This window comes from Lethenteron reissneri, chromosome 28, assembly GCF_015708825.2.
Source record: "Lethenteron reissneri isolate LAM-NWPU_2019-01 chromosome 28, ASM1570882v1, whole genome shotgun sequence".
Classification (NCBI taxonomy): Eukaryota; Metazoa; Chordata; class Hyperoartia; order Petromyzontiformes; family Petromyzontidae; genus Lethenteron; species Lethenteron reissneri.
In genome coordinates, this window is record NC_083806.1 from 7,496,166 (window position 1) to 7,513,333 (window position 17,168).

At 43.2% G+C, this 17,168-nt stretch overlaps 1 protein-coding gene across 1 annotated transcript in view; it reads left to right on the plus strand.

The window, feature by feature from the left end:
• ACACA (acetyl-CoA carboxylase alpha) overlaps positions 1-17,168 on the plus strand; it is a 190,668-nt gene that overhangs the window by 16,945 nt on the left and 156,555 nt on the right. The window contains 11 exon segments of the mRNA XM_061562031.1: positions 96-259; positions 1,371-1,521; positions 2,445-2,548; positions 5,021-5,102; positions 5,674-5,819; positions 6,758-6,908; positions 7,434-7,568; positions 8,383-8,529; positions 8,815-9,003; positions 12,024-12,124; positions 14,339-14,427. Coding sequence (XP_061418015.1) covers positions 96-259; positions 1,371-1,521; positions 2,445-2,548; positions 5,021-5,102; positions 5,674-5,819; positions 6,758-6,908; positions 7,434-7,568; positions 8,383-8,529; positions 8,815-9,003; positions 12,024-12,124; positions 14,339-14,427 — 1,459 coding nt within the window.

Genomic DNA, 17,168 nt, shown 5'->3' on the forward strand with positions numbered 1-17,168 from the left:
CAGCAGAGGGCGGTCAAATCGTCGGAGCGGATACTTGACCATCGGATATGCAACATTGGACTGTATTTCTAAAAAAAAAAATCTCCGTCGGGCAGGGATTCAAGCCGAGCGCGGGCACGGTGCAGGAGCTCAACTTCCGCAGCAACAAGAACGTGTGGGGCTACTTCAGCGTGGCGGCAGCAGGCGGCCTGCACGAGTTTGCCGACTCGCAATTCGGCCACTGTTTCTCCTGGGGAGAGAACCGGCAGGAGGCCATATCGTGAGTCGACCATATGCCAGCTCAGAGCCTCAGGGGTGGTAATGGTGGTAGGCAGTACACAGCCACTGTGGGTGCAATGTGTGTCCGGACACCCCCAACACGTTTTACCTGTATATTTAGAGTTTCTATGTTCTCCCCGTGATCGCGTGGATTTTCCCCGTATCTTCCGTTTTTTTCCTTCACATTTAGAAACATGCGTTTCAGAGAATTTGGCTGCTATTCATTTCCACATGATAAGCCACTTTGTTGAGCTATCATTTGTGGCCAGGTCTCTTCTTAAAAAGAGCTATATAGCTCAGTGGGTCTTCCCTGGTAAAATACAAAAAAATATATATACATATGGCTAAGAGACAATGACAACATTTTTGACAAAAAAATATCGTGGCATTTATGAGTTTGTATTTTTCTCCCTTCAAAAAGGTGACGAATGCCGACAATGCTGATGACATAACCTTTAAATACACAATAGAACTGAAAAGTAGTTTCAGGCCTGAGTAAGTAGCCAATGGTTGCACAGATTTAATATAATTATCTTGTAGTAGTTCCCCCTCTCATGGGTGATGAAGAGGGATGCCAACTTAAAGGATCTTATCTGTAATCTCACCAATGACCACTGGGAACCTTTTGCTAGTAGTACACTCCCCAACTTCCCAAGTGTATCTCTGCCACTGATGGTGGCACATTCTGCCTTTGTTCTCGCCGCGTGTAGAGATGCCACCCGTACTTAATTATTTGAATATTATATGAAAATGTATTCTATGATAATGCTATGCTAATGTAACAATTTGGCTAATGGAACGAACAAGGTTTGCAAGTGAGATGTAAAACATGAGAAACAATACAAATGAGATGGTAAAATTATGACGAAAATAATTGATGCTTGAATCAAATTGTCACCTGAAGGCGATGATTAATTTGATTCAACCACTTCAAATGCGTTTACTCGGGTTCGGAACTTCATTGGTGACCACCCTGATTCTCCTTGTCCATTCTCTGTATGTATGTTGAAATTCTTTCACACCATACGTAGCCTACCGTGCTAATCGGAGGTGGGCCTGACCTCTGTGTGCCGTCCGTGTCTCTGCCGTCTGTGGGATGGGGGGAATATCAGGAACATGGTGGTGGCGTTGAAAGAGCTGTCGATCCGCGGGGATTTCCGCACCACAGTGGAGTACCTCATCAAGTTGTTGGAGACTGAGAGCTTCCACGAGAACACCATTGACACCGGCTGGCTCGACCGTCTCATCTCCGAGAAAGTGCAGGTACAGAACATCCACATTTCAAGTTTGTTTAGTCTGACCAGGTTAGAAGTCAAGCGACGAGAACAGTCTCATTTTCGAGAACGACTTTGGTCGGTAAAATGATAAAAGCAAAGCAAACAAAACAGAGTATAGCATTAAGTAAAGCAATCAAGACAAAAAAACATTGCGTCACATAAGGAATCATATATATTGCAAACACATATCAATGTTAAATGGAAGCTAAACATGTAATTCCCTGCAGCACAAATCCTGCCAGATTACCTCCAGATTGATCAGAGCACAAATTACAAAATAAGCTCCAGAAACATAAAATATTAAACAGATACAGGTTGACTTTCATACTAATATGTAAACTAACAAGGATATATGCTCAAAACCTGTCATGTGAGAGCTTTTTGGCAGTTTTTTTTTCCTGGCAAAGTTAGTGCTGAGTAATGCATTGCAGGACAGTGAAAGATGGCGACGACTTGGTGAAACCGTCATCCAAAAAGTACATTTATCCTGGCTGACGATGGTGATGATGATGAGAGTGCAAAGTAGGGGTGTAGCAATACACGTTGTATGTAATCTGTTCACTATAAAATACATACTTCACTTTTGATTTAAAGCTTTCGTGACTGCAGGGATTCATATTCTAAGTTCTTTCAGTAAAGTCACGTAGAAGGGAAATAATAAAATAATAAAAAATAAAACAATAAAACATTATTATTTCCCTTCTACGTGACTTTACCGAAAGAACCAAGAATATCCATACTTCACTATTGTTGTCCTGTGGAAATAATGTTAGTCTTTGATATTACAACTAAGAAGAGGAAGCAATTAAGCGGTTGTAAAGATGTATGTATGTTTTACTCGGTTTCACTAAAAACGTTGTGTTAAAAAAAAGGTACAAAAAATCTAAAATTTGCTTTATCGTGGTGCAGGCAGAAAGACCGAACACGACGCTGGGAATCGTGTCGGGTGCTCTGCATGTGGCCGACGGCTCCTTCCGGAGCAGCATGTCCAATTTCCTGCACTCGCTGGAGAGGTCCATATGACACAATTAAACTACCCCGAGCCTCGCACGCAAAACACGGGACAACCATGTCTATTTGGGCATGTAGAGCCATGCCCCGTGCCCTATAACCTCTGCCAATGCTCGCCTCCTGCCAAGGCAAGGTGGTACTAAGAGCGGGGTGTCACCAGAGATTAATTTCTCACTGAATATTTTTTGGGCCGCTGAGTCTCAAGAATCCTTTTCAGGAGTGACCTGCATTGGGATGTTTGGTCAATTCGCATTTCACCCTTTTTCGTTCCGAGACGTCTGCTAGTTGCAGGGTGGGTCCTGTTCACCGCTGAATCTCAGAGCGCACATGCGGTTAGCGTTCATTTTATTTCTAGAGGCGTAGTGCTGCTGTTTTTAAAGACATTGTGCTGTACACACCGCAGAGAACTGTCGCCACACGACTGCACTCCATGATAGGTGGTGCCAAACTGTAAAACACGCCGTCCTGCATGGCCTTTTACTTCAGATTCCATTCGGAACCCATTTGATTCCGTTCAGGATCGATTCCATTACGATGACATAAGCATATGTAATCTGAACGGAATTGGAAGAAAAATGCGAAAGGGTTGCTTTTGGAAGGAAAGCGAAGCGCTTGGAGAAAACCCACGCCTACAATGGTATAACATTCATAGGTCCAACAGACGAGTTCACAAAGCTACTCACTCTACTGCCATCTCCTGGCCACCTTACAGCTCAGCAGATTTGGGAGTTTCATGAATCTATGTGATCCACCAATTATTGCCTCTACACCACTCTGGATCATCGGCGTGCACCACTTAAATGCCAGAGGAAGCTGTACATTGCTAAAAAAATTTTTTATGAAAAATCTCAATAAAGGGCTCCAGCATAGATGAATAAACACTGGGCAGAGGTTCAACACGGCTACGTATGAAGCTCGGTACCAGTGCAATCGCGCCTTCCTTTGAAAATACACATTCGTGTTCAAGCCTAACCGTCATTAGCTCCTAAACAAAGAAATCGATCGATTGACTGATGGTTCCTTGAGGATGGTTTACATGACTTCCTTAGTTATGGCCGGGAACGCTGCTGCCTGCTACGACCAGATAATTCGCATCCTTGCTTTGTTTACGTAAAACACCCACAAGTGATGGAATTAGCCATAAGGGAAATTTACATTTCCCGCGAGGATCTGGGAAATCTTTATTGGTGATATTTTACACACCGCCCACAACCTTACTGGCACGTCCTCGACACGCGCTGTCACGTGAGAGCACCGGAGAGAAAGATTTACGAGGAATGGCTCAGCAGCAAATGGCGAATTGTTATGTAGCCAGCAGGCAGTTGTGATTGGTCACTGCTCATGGTGGGGTGGGAGGAGTTGGGGGTCTGGCTTTAAATCTCACACGTTGAGGGATTTCTTTTCAACCGAGTGAAATTTACCCCCTCTAACGACAGGCTTTGTGCAAACAAACAGCTTCACGGAGCAAAATCTTCTCACTCACAACAGACCGCGTGAAACATTATGGACGAGTAATTTGTGGTGTAGGTGACTCGTACTAGTAAATGTAAAAATGATAAAATTAATATTTAATTTATTTTTAAGTATACTTTCATAAATGACCGAATATCAATTCTTAATCTTCTTACACGTAAATCAAATCACACGTGTAATAATATTTATTTTTCAACATTGTTACCTGTAAAGGGTTACCATGACCTCTGCAGCCACTCATGCCTTCACCAAATAGTAAAAAAACAGATTCTTAAATCGAATCGCAATCCTGGGGCAGAGGAGAAATGCATCCTTGCTCCCCAAATATTAATATATTTTTACCTAACAAATCCTCATTGAGTGAATACTCTTGAACGTCTGTTCATTATTGGTAAGCTTGGCTAGTTCTTTATGCGTATTTGCATATGACAGAATTTCTGAATACTTGCAAAAAAACCCCACCCATACTCGAGAAAAACTCTCACGACAGAAGTTAAATGTGGAGGCATTTCACAAGAATACCAGCCTCCTAGCCTGGTCTTACAAGAGCTCCAAAGTTGACTGCAAATTACTTGGAATTGGGGCCACAGAGGAGAAGGCATGCTGCTCGCATTAAAGTGGCACTGACAGTGGAAGACACTCTACCCTCTAAGCCATAGCTCATGGAAATGCACCAGCACAGGCTCTAGGTGCTAAGCGAAACCCCCGACCGCAAGGAGGCACTGTCAATGGGATGAGCCATTAGAGCCATGGGCCTGTCTGCCTCCTTGGAAATTAAAGATCCCATGGCGCCCTCCAATAAAGAGCCCAGGATGTTAACTCCATTCGTCCCGGCTAAAAATCTCACCATGGGTCAATATGATGTCTGGCCAGGCCAAATTCCCCAGTATTGATGATTCCTAAATTACAGCCTTCCCCTGTGAGCAGGGACTAAGAACGTCAATCGACTTGGGGCAGCGTAAGCAAGGTTTAAATAAAACAACGGATGAATTGTTCCGCAGGGGCCAGGTTCTGCCGGCACACAGCCTCACCAATTCCGTCAATGTGGAGCTCATCTATGAAGGAATGAAGTACACCCTGAAGGTGAGATTTGGGCTTGACAGCCGCAGTGCAGAAGGGGTCCCTTGTTTGATCACTGGGAAAATATTTTCAACTATGGGATGAAGGCCTCCCCAAATCGCCACCGCTACCATCTCTCACGATGTAATCATCCACCTAGCATTTGCACACCGGCTGATTTCATCAACTCCATCTTCACAGCAAATTTCGATTAAAACAATCAGCCCTTACCAGAGCATTTTACTTATCAAATACATACACTTAATTTCTTTTAAATCTCAATTGGTAAACGATCTTGATCATCGACCATCTTCTCTTCGAGTGACGAGTCCTACCCAAGTCCTTTTCTTAACAGTAAAAACAAATCTGAAGGAATAAATATACATAATTGTAAAAATGTACAGTCTTTTGTCAATCTACTGCTGGATGGGAGGTTTCCACATGCTGTGTCGGTCATGGGGGCTGTTTGACCATACTTTATCATGCTGGACACCAATGTTGGTTTCGGTTGGGTTCATGGCACAGTGTTAAAACCACCGCGTCACCGCTCCACCCTGGCCGTGTATCCGCTTGATGTTGTCGATGTAACTTTCAGGTGACGCGACAGTCTCCGTCGACGTACGTGGTGACAATGAACAATTCGCACATGGAGGTGGACGTGCATCGCATGAGTGACGGAGGCCTCCTGCTCTCCTACGATGGCAGCAGCCACACAACATACATGAAGGAGGAGGTCGACCGGTGAGGACCAACAGCAGCCTATGCCCACGTGACATAGCCAAGTATTTTCTTAAAAAAAAAAATCCCAATTACATTTATACATTATTGGGGGATTATTCCCATGGTGTAATGGTTAGCACACTGAACTTGCAATCCAGAGGTCGATGTTTTGATCCGATCTCTTGGCACGACATTTGAAACAATGGACACGTTTATTAAATCCCCCTGCCGCTGTCCACAACCAGTACGATCATATAAATTTGTACACATCAGTCTATCAGTTGGTTGCATGTGGTGGGGATAAATGTTGGGTGCTCCCACCTTTTTCAAAACATGAGTGTAGCAGTAGTAGGTTATTTACCGCCTAGAAGAGGGCTCTATGGTGCTTCCTCTAGTGGAGTCCTTTTTTCCAGGAGTGGCATGATCAAGCAATTCTGGGCAGCAGAGAGCAGTGCAGCAATATCCACATTTGTAGAGTACAACAGTATTATGCTCCTACATCTATCTGTGTTCCCTGCCTTCACCAACCTGCACTGACCGGCCTGATGAAGTATGGTCAAACAATCCAAACAGCCTGAATGGTCACGTAGATTGAAAATAAAAAAATGTAAAATGAAAATGTTAACTCACGACGTTTTGATATTTTATTATTTTCTATCTACGTGACTTTACCGAATGGACCAAAGAATATCGTGTTATCAGTATTGTTTCAAAGTATTTGGCAGTGTCTGTACTGTAACACAAACTCACTCTTGCTAATAAACCAGCCTAGGTGACCTGGTCTTTACAATGGCCTCTACCGAGCAGGCTTGGTCTTGTGGCTTTAGACCAGGACCATGTCCTCAAGGCTTTTAATTCCTACCTTGGCCTCGTGGGTTGCGGCCTTGAATCCAATACCGTCAGTGACTGTCCACGATAACCGTGGCTAAGCCTACGTCCTGCCCACTCGCTGCACTCAGGTACCGGCTAACGATCGGCAACAAGACCTGCGTGTTTGAGAAGGAGAATGATCCGTCGATCCTGCGGGCGCCATCGGCTGGCAAGCTCATCCAGTACATGGTGGAGGATGGTGGACATGTGTTCGTGGGCCAGTGCTATGCTGAGATTGAGGTAAGTGTGTTCGAAATCGATACATCATGAATCAAACATGACAGTTATCATCGTTATCATCAACCATGATCTGTCCACTATGAGATGAAATCCTCCCCAAGCCGTTGCCATCTCTCAGAGTTTTGCAATGTAACAATCCATTTAACTACTGCACACAAGCTGATTTCATCGCTCCAATTAAGCCTGTAGTCCAAGTTACCCGTACATTTTTATCGCAAGCACAGATGCAGATGGAACAACAACAGTGGTCTTAGAGGTGAACTTTATGATGATGTAAACAAAACGTTTGCCTGAGAAACCTAGATTGATAAAGGAGTTGTCTACAATTTCTCACGAGAATTTAGTTTAATTTGGAGTCTAATTTTCTCCTCAATATATTTCTAAAAATTCAAATGTTTTCGAAGCAATTTGTATATCGTTGAAAGCAGTTTGATAATAGCACCATGTCTTCACCTTCTTCATCACATTCCTATTATCTTCCCCCAACGCCCGGCCGTCCTCTTTCCTCGCCTCTCTACGGCACAGGTAATGAAGATGGTGATGAGTCTGACGGTGAACGAGTCTGGCTGCGTGCACTACGTCAAGCGTCCCGGCGCCGTGCTCGAGCCCGGCTGTGTGGTGGCGAAGCTGCAGTTGGACGACCCAACGCGAGTCAAGCAGGTGAGCGCCATGTGCTGTCGAGCCTCCCGTGGATGCTGCCGATTGCCTCACCAAGCCCTGCTTCTGCCCCTTGGTTGATGCCGAGTGGGAGACCGATTGCTGGAATGCCGCATTGATGTTAGTTTGTTGGCAACAAAGCTATACTCAACAATCTCCTGGGCAGCACCTCTGAAATCCTGGAATTTAATACAGGCATCTTCTTGGTTCTTTCGGTAAAGTCACGTAGAAGGGAAATAATAAAATAATAAAAAGAAAGCATAATAAAATACAATGTTTTATTTTTATTATTTTATTATTTCCCTTCTACGTGACTTTACCGAAAGAACCAAGAAGATGAATCCCTGCAGTCACGAAAGCTTTAAATCGACATTTAATACAGGCAGTCGCCACTGATTGAACCGAGTACCTCAAGTGTCGTGATCTCAGCCTGGTCACCAATGACTGTGCAAAGAAAATGTCACGTTAAATTTGGCAATGCACTTAATTTGGTTCAATTCCAGCTCTAAGAATGAACGAATATTGATTAGACTGTCATGCGACATTTTACTGTCAGTGGCAGTGCTTGTGGGCAAGTGCTGCCCTCTGTTACGTGGACCAGAGATCACTTGAAGAGATCTCGGGTAGCTCTGTGATATCCACTCATAGCACCATCGGGATAAGCTTGGGAGAATATGGCAAGAAAATGAAATAAAACATGTTCTCAAAAGTGGTGTAGGATTTTTACATGCCTTCTCTGTAGTAACGTTGTGAGTGCTGATTGTCACCCTGCTCTTCTCCCCCTTTGCCCCACCTTGGCCACCACCACCTCTCTTAGGCGGAGATATACACGGACGTACTGCCCCCGCAACTCTTGCCACTGCTGCATGGCGAGAAGCTGCACCAGGTGTTTCACCTGGTGCTGGACACTCTCTACCACGTTATGAACGGATACTGCCTCCCCGAGCCCTTCTTTAGCACCAAGGTATGGTCACTGTGGAGTCTTTTGTAGTACGGCGACGTGGGTTGTGGCTGGTGGTGGTTGGGATGGATCGTTGGTAGTGGTTGGTGGTGGTGGATGGTGGTGGGTTGGGATGGTAGTGATGGTTGGGTTGGGTGTTGGGATGGGGCTGTGGTTGGTGCTTATTGCGTGGGTTGTGGTTGGTGGTGGTGATTGTGTTTGGTGACAGGATGCGACGTCACATTATCTTACACTTCACCCGTCCTTGCTGTTCACCTGTTTCGACTGTTTCTCTCCTTCTCGGCGCAGATGAAAGGCTGGGTGGAGCAGCTGATGAACACTCTGCGGGACCCGTCGCTACCGCTGCTGGAGCTGCAGGACCTGATGACGAGCGTGTCGGGGCGCGTGCCGTCCTCCGTGGAGAAGGCCATCCGCAAGGAGATGGCACAGTATGCCAGCAACATCACATCAGTGCTCTGCCAATTCCCCAGCCAGCAGGTGGGTGGGGGCACACAACTTGGGAATCGTATCATCAGTAGCAGAAGCAGCAGCAGCCATGGTTAATCCACTGCTGAATGAAGCATTCCCAAGCCACTGCGATCTCTCACAATGCTGCGCTGTAAAATTCCTACCTTGCACCTGCACACAAAATGATTTCACGACTCCGTCTCCTCAGTAGGAATTATACACAAGGTAGTCGTGTTTAGAGGGTGGTTCGTGAACCATTTGTGCCACCATGCCAAACTTACCGTCGCTGCACTCACTGAAAAATCAATTGAACAAGGTCACAGATGTCCACAGTCAGTGGGCATGGAGATGGTGGGGAAAATAGTTCCTTATTAACACCTCTTCGAGTCATATCGGTTGACATCTGGAAATCTGCCGCACAGACAGCATGCAATATTGCGAATCCATGTGAATTTGTAGACTAGAACATCAGACAGCTAGAAAACAGTCTATAGGTGTGTGTCTTTATCCAAACAAGCGCTAGCTGATGCTTATCTCCAGTGGTGCTTCCTGAGCTAGTAGTGGGAATTCGGTGTTCCTATGGCAGGAACCATTTTCTTTGTACAACCTGCTTTGGAAGTCCAAAGAATGTGGTACACATTTCATTGACCCTGGAGATGAAAATATAGGATGAAACCCAACCTGAATGTGAAATCACAACCTTCCGCCTAAGAGTCAAGCCTTCTGCCACAGTGGCACATGGCCAGATAGGAATATTGAGTGGCAAATCTCCTGCGTGGTTATTGATCCAAACACCAGGGCTCTCTGTTGTTCTCCTTGCTTCTTCCTCCCCAGCCCTTGAAACTGATTCGCATTAAAAAACGCCTGTTGATTACATATGAGCATGTTTACTGTTTGAATATTTTGTACTCAAGTTTTTTCATTGGCCCGTTCTCACGCAGACTTCATAAATGTCTCGGTGTGCAAGTGCCCGGATCAAAAGGGCACTCAGCCCTTTTAGAAACATTTGTGTCATTAAAGGAAAAAAAATACACGAGGACAGTGTTAGGGCAATTGTTTCTCCCAACTGTCATCGTAGCAATTTATTATGAGCAACTATGCTAATGGCCAAATAGCCCAGATTCCACCCACAAATATAAAACTTTATTTAAATATTTTATATTTATCGAGCAGTCATGTGACCTCTGTATGTTATCTGATTGGAATTTGCCATCCTGGTTTGCTTATGATAGGCACGAGCAATCTGATTTATCCAGATTTTAGCAACTAGATTTTTCACAATGGAAAATTGTGTGGCAACTGTTGCCAATGATGATTGCCAGAGTTAGCTGGCATAGATTTGCTCTCATCTATTTAGACCAGAGGTCGCAACCGGGTACCCGATACCCGTACCCTACCCGATACCCGGCTACCCGTACCCGACTGGGTACGGGTACCTGTTTGCGACCCTGGTGCGGCCGGGTACGGGTACGCGTAGGCCGCGAGTCACTGGTGAGTAACTGTTTGTCACTCATTTCCCAACGTCTTGTCTCTTCTCACAATTCAAGTTCCTAGAATCAACCCACCCGCGCCTGCAACATGGCTTCATCCCAGAGATCGCAATCAGGTACCCGATACCCATACCCTACCCGTACCCAGCTGGGTACGGGTAGGGTACGGGTACGGCCGGGTACGGGTACCCGTTTGCAACCCTGGTGCGGCCGGGTACGGGTAAGGAATCAAAACCCGTTTGCGACCTCTGATTTAGACTCTCTGGCAAGTGCTATGACCTGCACGTGTTGAAATGTTTATTGTTCTTAATACTGTAGTTTTATTTTGGAACCACTAGGTGGCTTACTAACTCCACTCATCCAGCACACAGATAACAGACAGTGCCAACACCACAGTTCATTTATAAAACAAACTATAGATGCCGAGATTAAATATATTTAGGCCACATAGCATCATGGGAATATTTTTTATTTATTATATAATGTTTTAAGATGGTATTTTGTCTCTGCCTGAATGTATTTTTGTTCCAACGTAATAATTAACGTTGACTGAAAAGGATACGGGCTGGTTTTACGGTCCGTGCAGATTAATGCAAAGTGATATATGTTCCCATAATTTATAAACCTAGTTCGTAGTTAATATATGCATGGTAATTGTACGGTGAATTGTTTTACCTGTTATTTATCTTATGACTACATTTAAAATTTACTATTATTGCCTTTTCTGTATTGATGCCTGTATGTTTCTTCCACTCAATAGAATATACTCACAAGTGTGACATTGTTATAACAAGGCCACATCTTCTAATGAGACGTAAAGGGATGAAACTAATCCAAAGTATTCTTCTTTTAACAAATACTGCTGGATGATATTGGTCCCGAGAGCACATACTCTGCTATACTTTTTTTCGATATATAGTTTGAGGTCTCATTTTATAAACGGAGGGCTTGTTATTTAAATGTAATAATGAATTAATGATTAAATTTCAGCCCATATAAGAGCCCTTTGAAAATGTTTCATGTGAATGCAAGTTTAAAACTGGGCATGAATATTAACAGAAGATTATGAGCAAATATGTGGCACCAAGAACTTGCAAAAAAGTGTGAATAATATTAAGTCTTGAATAAAATAAAATAAAAATCAGTCCAGACAACCCAAATAAAACAAATGGTCAAATTAATGTAGCCAATAAGCGGAGCATTCATAAAAATATCTGCTTCAGATAAATATTCTACGTTTACTAAACGTTATTAGTACTGCTCATAAATAGAGCAATTAAATATGCATTCCTAAAGGCACCAAATTTATTTAGAATATTCTAGCCAATAAAATCATAATTTGTACTGCTCCCTGATGTCTTTCGGGTTGTGCCACGTGTTGTTCGGCATGATGCCAGAGACGTTTCTCTGCACGTTCTGGAAGCTGCTTTAGCATGCGGAGCGAAAAGTTATACAACACGTGGTACAATGAGAAAGCACATCGGAGAGCTTCACAGCACAATCATGAAAACCTACGCAGTAGTTAATAATGGTTACTGTTACGATGTTCTTTCCTTGCAGATCGCCAATATCCTTGACAGCCACGCAGCAACATTGCAGCGGAAATCTGAGCGAGAGGTCTTCTTCATGAACACGCAGACCATCGTTCAGCTTGTGCAGAGGTTTGTTCCCAATAAAAAAACAAGCTGACAAAACCAGTCTCTTAAAGGAGCTTCTAGTTTGTTTGGGCGTTAAACTGTATAAATAATGTTTGTTCCTTCACCCACGTGATCACATAATCTATGCGTGCTAATCGCCGCTGGCAGGTAGGTTTTGTGAAAATACAAAATGTTTTTTTTAAAGTAAAGTGTTGCCAATCTTGGCGAAGGCAATTACGTAGCTCTTCGGTAGAGCCAAGTGGCTCACAATTGTAATGTTGCTAGTTAAAAGCCTGGTGAGGGTTAGCACAGCCCATCCGTCATTCAGAATTGGTACCACTTTGCGTGGGAGGCACTAGTAGTTGTCCTATGGATAGAATATCCCCTGCCGGAGGAATGTGGAATTTCCACCACTGGCTCGGCTATAAAAAAAGAAACAAGCACTGCTTCAATTATCGTTTGAGCAAGAAATCAATTTGGGTTTTTTTAATCTTGCCCAAAATTATACACAGCTTGGCATTTGTATTAGTAAGCTGCATAGTTTTTAGTGATTAGTATATGGGTTTTGTAGATTCATCAAAACGCGTTAACTTTCTTTCACCAAACCAACACATGAACGTAATGGTATTTCTTTTGCATAGCAATAAGTAGCCTATTGGCTCTCATTAATTAACCTATATGTACTTGGATGTAGCATTGTGGCAAGCAGTTGCATGACCATTAGTAATTGGAAATTGGTGTCTGTAGCTGTTTTCAGCCCAAAATGAATAATATATAGTGCTGTGTGTGTTGACATCAGTGCTGGCCTCCAGCATTTATTCATGTGGCTGCCAGTTTTAAAGCTGCTTGCTTAAAACACTTGCCCTTCAGTTTATACGAATAATTGTGGATCTTTATCCATGGCACCCTTTTTGCCAGTATCAAGATGATGAAAAAAGAAAATGCTTTACCCTTTATGACAAACACATTCCTGCGGAAAGAGCTGGTAGGAACTTTGGGTTGCTCGGTCAATGGCCAGGGTCATCGGCGGCGTGGTGTATTCCGCAAATATGTCCGACTGTGAGGGCGGGCACAAGCCAGCGTGAGTAGGTTAAACGTTGAGTTTTATAAGGGCACCACGGGGTGACCAGCCCCTCCCCACCCAGCCCCACCCCTCCCACCCCCCACCCAGCCCCTCCCCACCCTCCCCACCTAGCCCCTCCCCACCCTCCCCACCCAGCCCCTCCCCACCCTCCCCTCTCCAACCAGCCCCACCCCTCCCATTTTTGGATGCACGACGGACGGACGGACACAATAATGCCCTGTGGGCTGGTGTAACCAGGAGGTTCCTTCCAGTATAATACAAGTGTTAAGATGTTCAAACACCAAAATAGACACCTATTACAAGGCATCAAGTCTGCATTAACGACACATACTTGTGGTAAAACATGCAAACGTATGCTTTGATAATGTAGGCATTATTCTTTAAACTGATTGACCTCCACCAGAGACAACCTCTTTTTTATTTCTTTGTCTCGCCAGTGCTAGACCAAAGAACGCCAAAAGGTGAACAGTGCAAGGCCGATGCAAATGCCAAATCATAAATTGCTCGGGTCAAGCAGTTATTTGGCTACAACTAAATTTGGATCTTATTGAAATATTTTTTTAAATAATTGTGGGCAGGGTTCAGCAGTCTTAAATGGCCTCTGATGGCATTTCCTACGTAAATACAAACTGTGAAATCAAATGCTTTCAAATAAAGCAGGTGAGAGCTCATTGAAACAAAATGCCTCTTATAAGGTGACCCTAGGGATACATAGGAGGTGTAAATATAGCAATACCACTGCACGCTAACATCGGCATTCTATCGTCATACAATAACAGTATTGGACAGTTTTCCCCTGACTGACCCGTAACTGGGATGGAGTGGCATCACAGTGGTTAACGCGCTGCTCTACGAACCAGCTAATATCAGTGGTGAGTGATATCTGAATCGGTCTTTGGCCCCTCCTTTTCACCAATCCGCACTGACCAGCATGGTGGAGTACTTCCAAGCAACTCACGCGCAGAGGCCCTCATTCACCAGTGCATTGACAAAGGGCTGAGTTTTTTATGCAGTCATTGGTGACCAGACTGAGGCCATCAATTCACCACACCTGAGACCCCGGTCAAATGAAATGTGTCTTTGATTCCTGAGTAATCTGGCCACCTGGCCACACCGATTGATTGTTATTTGTCTAATTTCTCTGTCTCTCGCAGATATCGCAGTGGTATCCGGGGACACATGAAGTCCGTGGTGCTGGATCTGCTCCGCCAGTACCTCCGTGTTGAGACGCAGTTTCAACATGGTGAGTTATCAACATGGAAACATGTACATTATTACCTTTTAAATATTTGCAGCATGTTAAGAATCTTGAGCGTATTGAGATTCAGATTTTTGAGGAGCAAAAAATAACCCTCATGGAGAAGAAGAAAAGGCTGTAATGTTTTGGACATGTAACAAAAATAAAAATGGACAATACCATATTTAGTAAAGGTAAATAATCAATTGCCAACTTATATATTGATATGGCTTAAAATAAATTAGTCAATTGCAGTTATTGGCGTCCTAACAAATTATTTTATTGTAATTTATTACGCTTGTGCACCAAGCTCATTTGGAATGAACATCAGTCAACCACTCATAACACTGACTCGCCAAACACATTTAATGTACATTTAATTAATCAATTAATGTCTAATAACGTACATACTAAACGCCCCCGTCTCTCTCCCCCCAAATTTTTTTGGTCAATTATCTGACTTGTCTTGGTCACTTAATGTGAATATATTACAGAATACAGAACTGCATCTTAAAAAAAAACTTTTGTCATTAATTACTCATTGACGGACACTGTTATAGCACTAACTCACTCTCATGGCTGCTTGCATTGTTTTGAACAGACGTGTTAAATTACTCGCGAACATTTTGGTCGCCCGAAAAGCTAATTATCTACATAAATGGAAGCTACACTGCTGCCATTCTTTTCTCTCCATTTCGGATACTTTACATGTGTCTCTTTTTATATATATTTTTACCGTAAGGTAGCAGAGGACACGCTAAGATTAGTCTGTATAATTATCTGGTTTCATCTTTAACCCTTTCCTTGCCATCACCACCTTCTTACTTAGCTCAAAAACGTCGGTTTGCTCTGCAAACTTTACTTCAGTGTGTTTTATATATATATCTATTTTTTTTTATCCTTCCAACAATTCCAGAAGACAAATGGAGAGTCAGTTTTAGTAAGCCGACTCAATGCATGGTTGAAGGTTATGGTGACATAAATATGCGTGTCGCGTGCATGTGCGTATGCGTGCATGTGTAACAGTGGCAGCGGGTAATGGGATGCCTTTGCAGGAAAAACAAATGAAAATAAAACACGTGCAAACGTGCAGCCGGTGCGATGCGGGTTATCGGTTGGCCCGCCTGGGTTAGGGAGCTCATCAGTGCCAGGGTTAATGGCTCCACATTGAGCTGTAAAAACCTGTAGGGGTCTGTTCCTAGTGGAACTGAAGCTAAATTAGAATTCCGTTTAACGTTTTAGCATCGCAGCACCTTTGAGCTAGACCCGGTGCAATTTTTCCCAAATGGATTTTCAAAGATTGCTTAAATTAAAATTGAGAAAATAGAAAAAGAGAGGCGGTATGTGTGTGGCAGGGCGATGGGGGGTGAGGCGAGAGGGAGAAAACGTGCTTTTATCGTTTTCTTTCTTTTACATTTTTTTAAGCAACACTTTTAGATTGTGTAAAACTTTGAAGGGTGTTTATTTAATTTTTTATCTACAGTTCAAAATCGAAGGATGAACGTGTGTGATTTTGAGCAATGATATTCAAGTGATGGAATTTGTTTCAACTCTGATTTGAAATACGTGTGAATTCATGATTACAATGGTTCTCTATGCGAGAAAGTTTAAACTGAGTCTCAAGACTCCTTTTCACGAGTCACTTGCTTTAAATATTTGTCCATGTACCCATAGAGAGCTCATGCAAAAAGAGGATATCACTCAATAATCAACATACTTGATGTACTACCATATCCTTATTTATATTTATTGGAAGTGGTTATTTCATGCAGGCTTCATATCATGTCTGTTTTTGCCACCCCTACCTCAAATATAGTCACGAAGCAAATTACTTTATTATTCCTTGTATGGTGCTTTTAAGAAATGTAATGATAATTCTGAATTTCATTAATCCATTGCTGGATAAAGGGCTCCCCATGTCGTGTTGGTCTTGAGGGCTATTTTACCATTTTTAAATCCTTTATATTAAGTTCACTTGCTTGCTTGCGCACTTACGACCGTGCAAATCTTTCGGTCGTTTTTTTACCCACTTCCCGTGATCCAATCGAGCTGACATTTTGCACACAGACTCGTTGTGTGTGACAATTAATTTTCGTGAACATTTTTGTTCCAAAATGTTACACTTTCTAGGAAAGGAAAAAAAAAATGTAATTACCAATTGCTTAATGGTGGCAAGCAATCATCTGACCCATAGGTGGCAGCCATCTCAAGCCAGAGGACGAGAGGACTCTAGCCGCCACGCATATAAAGGATTTATTGTGAAAAACTTTGTTTTTACGGGTTAATTTTTTCACCATGTTGACCAGTGCGGTTTAATGATGGGAGGAGACCCATGACTGGTTCGGATATTACTCACTGTTGATTTTAGTCATGGCCAGACATAAAACTCAGCTGGCTCATTGTGCAGTGCACAAACTACTGTGCCAGAGCTCTGCCACCTAGATTGTGCTTCTGTTGAGCGTTAATGTTCAGGAGAATATCATCTGCAAGTCGTTGTCAGTGTGTTTCAGTGCTGTATTCACTGCCTGGGAATAAATAAGATAGAGTGGATTTAAAGCTTTCGTGACTGCAGGGATTCATCTTATTGGTTCTTTTGGTAAAGTCACGTAGAAGGGAAATGATAAAATAATAAAACTAAAACATAATATAATACAATTCTCACGACGTTTCGGTCACAATGCAAGCAGCCGTCCTCAGGTGAAGAACAGGTCTGTCGGAAAGACAGCGTTGCCTTTCCGACAGAAGAT